At 32.4% G+C, this 11988-nt stretch overlaps 1 protein-coding gene across 1 annotated transcript in view; it reads left to right on the forward strand.

The window, feature by feature from the left end:
• LOC129804014 (protein Wnt-1-like) overlaps positions 1–11988 on the forward strand; it is an 80821-nt gene that overhangs the window by 11233 nt on the left and 57600 nt on the right. The window contains exon 2 of the mRNA XM_055850972.1: positions 1065–1654. Within this exon, the coding sequence (XP_055706947.1) occupies positions 1473–1654 (182 nt within the window). The 5' untranslated portion in view covers positions 1065–1472. The remainder of the gene's footprint in view (positions 1–1064; positions 1655–11988) is intronic.

Below are 11988 nucleotides of genomic sequence, written 5' to 3' on the forward strand. Positions count from 1 at the left end.
GATGTTCTATATGACTTCCCCAATGAAAAGCATCTCGACTGAAGTATAAGTCTTACTTGGAAATTCAACAATTTTTACACAACTTTTGTTTAAAAATTCAACAACTTTGGTGGAAATACACAAGGCTTTACACTATAATAGTGTTAAAAATTATGATCAAACTATAATATAGTGTTAATTTTTGATCATGTGATATAAAATACCATAAAGTTTTGTATTTTTTCACACTATAATAATGTGAAAAACTATAATCATACTATAATAGTGGTAATTTTCAATCACGTGGTAATAAATTACCAAAATGTTGTGCATTTTTTAAACATTTTTAAATTAAACAACTAAAATGGTCGATTTTGCTTTATTATAGTAGTAAAATTTTACACATTTTTTTACTGTGTACTTATCAAAGCTTGAGACGCTTTGCCATCTTAATCATTACGTTCCAAATTATTATAGTTTTCTAACATTTGATATTCAATGATTCTGAGTAGTTTTCCACCTCCTGGCTGCTGGCCAGACACACAAATTTATAATTTAGTGAGCATAAAACACCCAGCACTGAGGACTGATTTTCAATTTCATTGTCACCAAATTCACCCACGTTCAGTCATCGCAAAAAGCTCCAAACCATTAAGCGGGGAGTAAAAGAGATTTGAGAGACAAAAGGGGGACACTTTGGTGGAATTTGTACAATTCCCTGGGAGCCAAAAAGGGGGTTATTTTATGAGAAGAAAAAGAGCCACTCTTATGGGAGATAAGAATGTTAGACGAAAATATGAGAATGTCAATATGAGATTTGATTAAAATTGCACCCACATTTTCATTGTTGTTTCTTGCTCGGCACAAGAGTCATAAATAACATGAATTTTTCGAGGGGTGCGCCTTTCTTCCTGGGTATCCCATATCATATATACGACATTTTCCCTATATTCTGGACGCGAGCATGAATGAAATTCCTCAGAAATATTATTAACAAGGCTTATTGTGTCATCCATCTGTATTTCCTTCTATTTTCATATCAAACTCAAATTTTGGGCTTTTTTTTTCTCTTTGGATTCTTGCAGGAAGGATCTGCTTGGGAGGAGCTTTCTATTCCCTGGGTGAAGTCCTTGAAAAGGGAGGCAGAAAAAATGGCAGAGTGGAATCTGTCTCCTCTGGACACAATGTGAAGTTACAAAAAAAAAGTGTTGTGTGTTTTTCTTCGTGCAAAAGTAATTGCAAAATTGTGTTGAGAGTGGTGTGCGGATTTTTATTTCTTCTCATCCCAGCCACTCTTTGGACTCTTTGGTGTGGTGAACGTAAAGAACAATATATTCGAAAACGCCGGGGACAAGAGAGACCATAACTAATTTGGTGAACGGTGTAAGTGCGAGGGTCCAGAGAACATAATCGACAATTGGCATATTTGATCCTCTCCCATCCCCCTTTTTGTGGACCACATTAAATCACTGTGCTACCCACAAATAGAAAATATGACCCGAATATATGTGAAAATATCGAATGACAAATTGAGCGGAGCAGAGTGCTGGGAAGGCACCAAGGCGACCACCTCGAGGAGGAGTACCAGGAAGATGAAGAAAACTCACGTTTCAGCAATGGGCTTCATATTCCTGCTGCTGACGGTGCTCGTGGATTTGACCTCGGCCGGCTGGTGGTGAGTTGAGTTGTGAATTCCAACTGTATTATTTATTAGTATCCACAGCATGGTCAATTCTCTCTCATGACTCACTCTTCGACACTTTTATTTCGGGCTCAGTGGGGTGAGTAGCACCTCACGGATAGTGGTACATTGAAATATTTCACTGGAGGGAATTCTTTGAGAATTGAAGCCAAAAGCTTTAGAGAAAATGTGGAAATTTTGGGAAAATTTTTGGGATGATTCTCTGACATTATAACATGATTATTTAACTCAGAGATCTGTTCTGAAAAAGATTTGCGATTTAGAACCTCATTCTTTTATTTGGCCAAACAGATTAATTTGAAATCTTTTAGGTTACGTTAACCATAACCTCAAAAGTGTGACGGAATCCCTTAACCCAATCAGTCAATGTACCAGAAATACTTGAGATCGAATGTTTATATTTTGGGATTAGTTTCCTACAGATTAATATACGAATATTTTGAAAAGAAAATATTTTTACCTATTATGAAGGCGCTGAGAGCCCCTGTCAAACACATGTCTTAACGGTCACTGAATTTAAATTCTTTGCATTAATTCATTACAAACTCCATTGATTTAGATAGAGTAACTATCCAAGAAAACAAATTGGCAATTAAAATTCAAATCAGGAAAGAAGAAAGAGGCCAATTTTAACAAATTCGACGGGATGTCGTATTTTCCGTACGCCATTTTGAGCAAAAATTTAGCATAACCTTCCGCGAAGTAAGAAAACAATAACAAAATGCATTTTCATCTCTGTAGGACTATTTTTCCCAAGTAATTGAAGAACTAAAGTTACTAAAAATCCATTCCCGACAGCAATTCGGATAAAAATTGCGCAGGAATAAATCATCTAAAATTACTCAATTTGCGTATGATGTATAATACCATGGTAAGGGATGGGTTAACCTACAGCCAGCGTAGAGAATTATTTACTCCATGCTAAAACTAAGAAAGCTCATCACAAAATATCTAGATTTTAATTTTTGAGATTTCTAAAATTGGAAAAAAACGAATTTTGGTCTTTTAAAAACTTTCTAAAATGTTTGTTTAATTATGAATTTTTTTTTAAAAAAAAGCACGTGAATCTTTTCGAACTATGAGAGATGAGTGTATTATCAAACTTGGTAAATTCTTTCTTTTAAAGGAGACAACCTAATTTTTAAGGTTAGGTTAAACACAACCTCAAATTCTAGAACAAGAGAACTATCACTATATTTTTTATAGTTTATATTATTTCCAGAAGGAAGTAATTAGGAAAATAAGATAATAAAAACAACTCAACAGTTAGTATTTTTCATTTTATTTACGCATCTTTTCTAAAATTGTTACTTTCACATTGATAGTGGCTGCTTTAAACCGTTCTACAAAAATTCTATGCCAAGAACATTAAGTTGTGTTAACTCTTTCGTCTCTTTTGAGACCCTGAATATCCAAAGGAAAATATGGATATTCTATGAAAAACAGTGAAAACAATATTTTGTACAATTGTTCGTTTATGTTTGTGAATTTCTACTGGGGCTTGCGAAGTGCTCGTAAATCGTATAACCAACTAAAAAGTTCGTATAATTTTATACTTTTTCACAAACATTGTTCATAACATGATCTCTTAACGAGCACTTCTTGTTCTTCTACAAATATTTGTTTGTATAATTTTGTTTGTGTGGCAAAACTTTACCAATAAATGACAGAATTTTACGAACATTTTTTTCGAGTGTTTACGAACATTTACGTACAAATGTTTGTAAAAGAAGAAAAGATGCTCGTCAAGTGATCATGTTACAAACAATGTTTGTGAAAAAAAGTACACACTTTTGCGAACATTTTAGTAGGGGAAAGTACTCTCCCTTCGAACGTTCATGCCTTCGAATAATATGAATTTCTTTTACTTTTCCCAAGAGAGTTATACATGATTATAACAAATTTTTTTTAATAATTGATAATAAGCTACATAATATTTAATAGAAATGTATAAATCTTTTAGGAAAAACAAGAGAAAATTCACATTATTCGAAGGCATGAACGTTCGAAGGGAGAGTACTTTCCCCTAAGTTTGTTTGTAAGTTCCCAATGGGAATTCACAAACATCTACGAACAATTTTACGATATATTTTTTCTGTGAATTTAAAATCGATAAAAATCTCATTCTTCTAAATAATTACAAATACAAATTATAAGGATGTTCAAATCTAGGACATTTTTTGCAAAAACTTGATTAATTCCTGAGCTAAAATATTTTTGATCAAATAATCCAGAAATTGGCTTGCTTCATATGCCACGATTCCGAAAGAGTTAAGATTAATACAATTATAATTGCGGTTTGAAAATCAAAATTCTAAAAAAAAATTAAAATACTTCAAGATTTTTAATATTTAAAATAAATAAACCTTTCACAAGAGCAATTTTTGAATTATCTGATGTTAGGGTTTAGGCTATAATAAAGCCTGGCTAAAGTAAACCTTAATATTATATTCTAAATTATTAAGAATATTTTTGTAGAATCAAGAAATCTTAAAATTTCTAAAATGTATTTTTTTTATGGAACTACAAGATTTTTCCTAATTTTTAACTCAGTATAGATGATGATGCTACATTTTTTTCTGTCGGAAAAAACATCATGAATCAATTGGAAATCTTACAGCTGGTCCCCTAATATACAAAAAATATTTATATTCAAAATAGTTCATCAATTTTGTTTAATGTTTGTTCTTTTGTCATAGATTAATTTGTTATAAGCTGATCTTATTTGCTTTTGTTTTGCAAACACGTGTCTAGCATTTCAATGTGAATAAGCAAATCTTATTTCGAGTTCTCTTGCTTTGATTTCTCATTTATTAAGATTAAAAAACATATTTACAAAATATTAGATGCGATTTTGGAAGAATCATACCTAAATTATAGGATTATTATTGAATTTCATACAATACAAAACTTTCTCAAAAATAGTTTCGAAAACAAAAATATAAGGAACTTGTAGCAAATAATTTAAATCTATAAAAGTTATTATCGATTTTTGAAAATAATGTAGTGAAGGTTCGTTTAAATTACTTTGAAGTCTTGTAAGTTCGGATACGCTAAGAAGTTTGATTCTGGGATTGTTACTGAAACAAAATTTATTTATAAAAGCCATACCCGGGAAATTTCTCACAAGATAATTAAATCTTCAGGCTGGAAGTTTTACACCGTCCTTCCTAAATTATCTTCTATAGAGTCTTATTTAAGTTTTCGTATGATCTGAAGGATAGTAATTCGACAAGGACACAAAAAATACGCAAAAGGATTTTTTTACGGAGAGCTCTCTTGTAAGTTTCAGCATTCCGCAAAGCTGAGACGCTTTGCCTCTCTTTTTAATTTGAATATTAATCAAATGCACTTGAATTATTAAAATGTTGATTTTATACGAGAAACCTCAGGTTAATAATTTCAAAGCTTAAAAAAAACTTCAAAAACCCAATCCATATCAAACTTTATAATGTTTTTTTTCCTTGTGCACAGAATAAAAATGATAAAGTTGAAATTTTGTTAATTATATTCTTTTACTTGTTGGTAAAATCCAAACGCTCGACTAATTATTTTCGAAAATTATCATTTAAAATTTGCATTTTTACCAGACATAAAATCTTATAAATATTTTCTTTAATTTCTATTAAAACTAAAGTGGGAGTATGAACAAACTTATAGCAAAATCTATATAATTTTCTGATATATTTCGAATAGTATAAACCAAATAGTGATTTTTTAAGGAAATACCATCAACCAAATATTTTATGTGTGTAATAAAACTTTTTTATTGTGGCAGAGTAAGTACTTTTCGCCACTTTAAGCTTTAATTGCTTTGTAGATTGAAATTTTTTGTCGGATTAAAATAAATTGTTTTATGTCTTTTAAACATTTGGGAGTAATTTTCGTCAAAAATTGTCTTTAAAAAAATGACGTTTCTGCCTGCAATGATAGAAGACTTTTTTAAAAAAAGATTTTTTTTTTTACAAAAAATCTCTTCTAATGTGTATAGGCCTTTACAAAGATTCTTCGAAGTAATATCTAGCTATAACTAAGAGTCTACTCGAGAATTTTCGTATTCCAAACTGGAAAAAAAACTTGTTTAAAAGAGAATTTTAATTAAACACGAGATATAATAACTCGTTAGAATTTTAGAATATGGTATAATATCGGTTTCGTAGTGTCATTTATTCCTAAACGTCTTAAAAGGTGGCGAAAAGGACTTAGGGACCAAATAGACTCAGGCTGATCCTCGAAAATATTTAGCCTATAAAATTTGGTGATAAAGGAAATTTATACAAAGGACCTCTCATCAATGATCTTAACCTTAAATGTATGACAATTTGGGATAAATCTTTTTTGCCACATTTTACAGCCTGAATATTCTCGAGGATCAGCCTGAGTCTATTTGGGCCGTAATTCCCGCATTCGAAACTTGAAAGTTCAAGAATCATATATTTTACTTCATTTTATATTATTTTAAAATAATGTGATTTTTGTTTCAATTTTGACCTTATGCTCTTGAAAGTAATATTAATAAATATAAATTTCACAAAAAGCTGTGTTTAAGTAGTAACAGCCACCGCCATCTTATTGTTGGTGGCCAGTAAGGGAATTCTGTAACACTATGACAATGTCATATGACAAAATTAAAATATTTTTAGTGGTAAATTCGGAAAAAATAAATAAAAATCCGATCCATATCAGTTACTGATAGCTACACAGAGCTGCTTACAATGACTACTAGATACTCACTGGGCTTTAAGCTTAAATTTAGCATGAAATTTTGTCATATGACATTGTCATACTGTTACAGAATTCCCCTACAGGCCCCAGGACAAAGCGGTTGTAGTAGCATAATTTTAAAAGAATTTAAATTAATTAGATCAAGTGACAAAAAAAAATCTCGTCTTCTGGTTATCGACCGTATGGAAATTCAATGTAAGTTTCGTTCATCAATTTCAAAATGAGGAAGTGTCGAAAGCACGAATGGTATAGAGTAGTACTTCAAATAAGGGAAAGTACGCTACCTTTGGATAACTCATGCTTCGAACAAGTCATATTTTTCAATACGTTTTTAATGAATTTCACGCATTACAATATCATATTATACTCGTTAAATTTCCTGCAAAAAGGAATGGGTCAAGTTTATTATGAACATAGAAAAAAATGAGTTGTTTTAAGCTTGATTCGTTCGAAGGTAGCGCGTTTTCCTGTACTTCCTTTAACAAACAACTGCCTCAATCCAGGATTGATCTGGAGATCTCTCGTAATCAAGGCAAGTGCTCTACCAAGTGAGCTATAGAGCAGTTCAGTTCAATTGGTACAGCACTCGTCTAGATTACCAGAGGTTCTCAGATCAATCATAAACGGAGGCAGGATTTTTTCCTATCTAAATTCCGGAAAAGCTTGGGTGATTTGAGTATGAATTGCTCTGATTGTTCATTTTTTTGTAAAAAGACTTTATACAAAAAACCAAACACTGAGAAAAAAGGGGTGTGCGATTAACTTTTTTACCTCGTAACTTTAACACTTTTTAGGTGAAAAATATATCAACTTTTTTTAATGTTAATTTTACACCTTTTTAAGTGTAAAATTAACATGAAAAAGGGTAACTTTAACCCATAATACACCTATAAAGCATAATATTCACACAGATTTCGGATCAATAATGCAGGGTAAAATTAACATTTCCGGAATGTTATTTTAACTTTTTCGGATTTCTCTCAGTGAAGGAAAAACAAAATTCAAAAGGAGAATTATACAAGGAGATGTTAAAAAAACGTTTAAATAAGCCGCCCTTTTCCCCTTTTCAGATAATTGATATTTTGACGAAGCATTATCTAAGACATATTTTAGTGATATTATATTATTTATTTTACAAACCAATGATTTACAATTCATTTGATCTTTGTTCATCAATCACTGAAGAAGCTTTTTCACCATTTTGCTGTGGAGGTTGACTTCCATGGCTAAGACAGCAATGACTGCAAGGTAGTCTATTTCGGCTAATTAATTAGACTGAGTATTTTTACTAAATTACATTTATATCAATAAGTTAGATAAGATAATGTGGATATTTTACACCATTTGCACTTTGGTTGAATATTTTTATTTTCAATTTTTCTTTTTCTAATAATAGCTCTATTAGTTACTATTTATTAGTAAAAATAAAAATCTTAAAATCCCGTACCAAAATTTCCAGTGGTTGCAACCTTAATCTCCATAGAAAGTTCTTGTGGATATAAGGAGTCACAATGGGCTAATATTCCGGTGTAATATACGTGTCAAAAAGCAGAAGGAAATGGAGGGATTTGTGGTTGAGGGAGACTAATACTTAATGTGATTGTGCGGTGAAGAAATTTGCGATATTAGTCGGTTGGTTGATTCTATGAATGGTCAGGAGCCAGATGTGAACAACGTCCAGTCCCGACAATTGTGTCCCTCTCATAGAGAAGATTGCATGGTTTATTGGATTCTTTTTGTGGGTATGTCTTTTGCCATCTCTTGACACGGCATGCTTTTAATGGTTTGGGTTTAGCAATTGAAATTATCCCTTCTGCAAAAATATCCCAATCTCATGTGGGAATGCAAACTAAAGTTAAACAATTAAATTTGGACATATTCCGTGGTCAAAATTGGAAAGTTTTTACCACTCTAAAAATGCCACAATTACACAATATGAGGGAAGCATTTTGTGCCACAGAGTGGACAATTGATTGTGACAATAATAGCCCTCGCTCCTAGCTTTTTGATTCTGGAGCAGGAGTAGGAATTGGAGAGAGAGAGAAAGGGGAATATTCATGCTGTGGGGGATGTAGTGGACAATGTTAATGATGCATATAATCATTTTTATGTTGTCGTCCGCAATTTTTCCACTTTGTCGGATTCAGTGGATTTTAATTTTATCCCAGAGAGATCCCCAGCAGCAAAATACATTTTCATTCCAAATTACTCAGCTTCCACTGCAAAATGGGAGCATTTTCGGGCATAATCCTCATGTGACTTGAGCACCTTATGGTGATTGTGGTAGTTTTGTGCAGAAATGACCATTATGGAAAATTCACTATCATCTTTGTTGCAAAACTCTTGTCAAATATATTGCTGAAGCATCAGCAATATTTCGCAGTTTTCATCTGGGCTTTTTTAGTGTTTTGTGGAAAGTTTTTAATGAAATTGCAAAAAGTTAAATAGTTATGGGGCTTTGTTAACCATAAAAACAGGCTTTAATCTAACCATTTTCATCCCCAAAAGGGAATAATGTTGATTTCCTGAGTGCAGTTTTATTCATTTTAATGCCTCTAAATCGTATCTCCTTCATTGAACCCTCAATAAACCAGCTTCCAATAATTCTTCTCTTCTCTTTCACTTTGACCATCATCTTGAGTGTCTATTCGAGCCCTCTTAATCGCCCGATAATTGTAGAGTCTCTCCTAGTTTCAATATCAGACAAATTAATAAAGATAACTGAATGGTGGAAAGACGAAAGAGGAGTGTCTGGACAATGTGTACAATGGGGGTATATATCCAAGGAAAAAAAATCCAATGGCCTTTTTTTTTATTCCTCAATCTCCCAGGAATTTTAATAACTCCCCTGAAATGAAAAATTCATCCTCCTCCTATCGATTCACTGGAGCAAGTGATTTTTGTTGTTAAACACAAATTCCTGTCTCTCATCCCATAATCTTGCCACACTCCCTCTGTTCGACAAAGAGGGGGATAATTTTCTAATGATTCTCTGTGTCATGAAGAGGTGCATAGATGAGATTCTGGGTAAGAAAAAAAAGGGCCAAAAAGGAAGAATATTGGTAAGAAGAAAAAAATACGACATGAGAATGAAAGAAGTGGAGGGCCACAAATTCCAGAGCATTTCATTTCTCACAATGAACCGTGAAAAATTTCGTGGGGTATTAATATGCTATGGAGGAGTGTGTGGAGGATTTTCTTGGAGTGCGCACAATGGGAAATGTTGCTAATGATGACGATGTGGAGTCTGGGATTCATTTACTGTAATGTGTGTTTATCTCTTCATGTCTTATACAACAGGTATAAATACCACTTTTCCCCACTTTTCTCTACACTTTTTTTTTTCATCACAATTTGGGTGAATTGGGAAAAAAATATATATAGGAAGATTTTATTCAGTTGCCACACTAAGTTGCAAATCATGTAGATAAGAGATATGCATGATTTAACTATGTCATTACAACAAATTCCTGCAATTATATTACCTATAACCCTTAAGAGAAATCGTGCAGCTAGAGTGCCTTTATAGTGTGATCAGCGGAAGTCGCGGAAGTATTCCGAACTTCTTATGATCTAAAAAGTTGAAATTCACTATCTTATTTAACATTTATCGTAACAGTGTGCATATTCTAAAAAACAAAAGGATGATAAACCATCCCACATTTGCAGAATGCTTGAAGTCGTGACTTTGATGCATTATCCCAAAAATAGAATATTTATTAAAATATTTACTGTTTTAGACCCACGTGGAAAAGCATCGTGCTGACAAGTACAAACATTACCGATCCTCAATTAATTTGAACAAATTTATAAATCACGAAATAAATAAAAATAAATAAAATGTAATTATTAGACTTGTCAGGAATGACCTTTCCAAATAACTCAAACTTCACCAAATTGGCTAGAAAGTACGCTTTCTACCATTTTTTAGCCTCTGACTTTGAAAAAAATTATCGTTAGTGTGGCGGAAGCGAAACAAATTTTGGGAAAGACCGGAACTTCTGTGAAATACCACCGATCTCCGCAACTATCGGTTCCACTCTGACAGAGGCAACCCACCTGTGGGAACTAGTTTCCACAGTAGCACGATACAGAAAGGATAGAGAAGGATCTATGAGCCTTATCTACTATTAAATGGGAAGAGGAAATATTGGAGAGTTTTTTTTGGATGGTACCGCTACATTAGGAGGAATAATTTATTAATTGTATCGAGATATAGTATTATAATGTTATATCATTTTTTTTACAACGTTATATCCCGTATTATGGAAGAATCTGCTAATAAGTCCATTGTAGACCTCCCAGGAGCGACTTCCCGTGACGTATATGCTTCTTCCATGCTGCCGGGGTTGTTAGGCGAAAGCGTTGTATTATACTACGATATCATTTTTGATCGATTTTTCACAAATGAAACTGCAGTGTTGTCTTGGAAGAAATTTCTGGGGTAGTAAGGAGCATTTTCTGTTCTAATTTTGATAAAATTCTCAGTATTTTCTTCAAAGACAAGTCTTCTTGGTGATTTTAGCAAGTTTTCACCTTACGAAATCCTCCGAAAAATTGCACTTAAATTAAATTTTTAATTTTACACACATAAAAAAGAACATTTCTCTTCTTTATCGGAATTTCCACCCAAAAAAGTCCATTTTTGAAATGTTTTAGACGCGTTGAAGATTTTTTTTGTGTTCTCGTCTTTGTCTAAAAAAAATCAAAAAAGAAAAACTGAAGCTGATTTTTATTGCAACTCCCTAAGATAAAAAGAAATGCTAATAAGGTAAAGTGCCCTCGCTCGACCGGTTCCTCGTCTCGACCGGTAGATTTATTTATTCAATTTATTTATATTTGCTATAATATTTTGCGTATGATCTAACATTAATAGGTCTAGTCTAGATCAATTATTCCATGAATAATACGAACCAGTGCAGTGGCAAATTCATAGAAATTGACGAATTTGACCATCAAACATTCAAAAATTGACCCACCGGTCGAGTTGAGGAACCTGGTCGAGTGAGGGTACTTTGCCTTATTTTTGCTTATTAAAAGCTTTTTGAAGACTATTTATAGGCTATTTAAACCACTTAAAATCATCAAAATCGCATTAAAATAAGATTTATGTCGATAAAGAGTCTGAAAGCTTTTTGGTCTCAGAATATAGTTTTGGAATATTATTCTCAAAAACTGCAAATGCTATTTCCTCTAATAAAAAGCTACTCAGATGCATGAGAACATTTTTGTATCCCTTTGGCTATATCGACGAATTATACCTAGCGCACAAAACCTTTTGTTTGTAAATATGTTTTCAAAATTTTCTATGAGAGTGAGCGAGACGATGAGATCTAGATCTGAATTACTCTCATTGAAATGTCAAAAACATTTTTACCAACAAAAGTTATTGTACGTTGGGCATTAAAAAAAACAGTTTCCACGAAAAATAATTCCCAAGTGAGTTTTATTTTTCCTAAAGGTACTCTTAAGGATTTTGATTTTTAATCAAGCTCAGATTAATAAAAATTGAACTTATTTTCGAAAATTTTCGAGAAAAAACTCTTTTTTGCGTTCGAAAAACGGTTTCTTTTGGGGATATT

This window comes from Phlebotomus papatasi, chromosome 2, assembly GCF_024763615.1.
Source record: "Phlebotomus papatasi isolate M1 chromosome 2, Ppap_2.1, whole genome shotgun sequence".
NCBI classification, from domain to species: Eukaryota; Metazoa; Arthropoda; class Insecta; order Diptera; family Psychodidae; genus Phlebotomus; species Phlebotomus papatasi.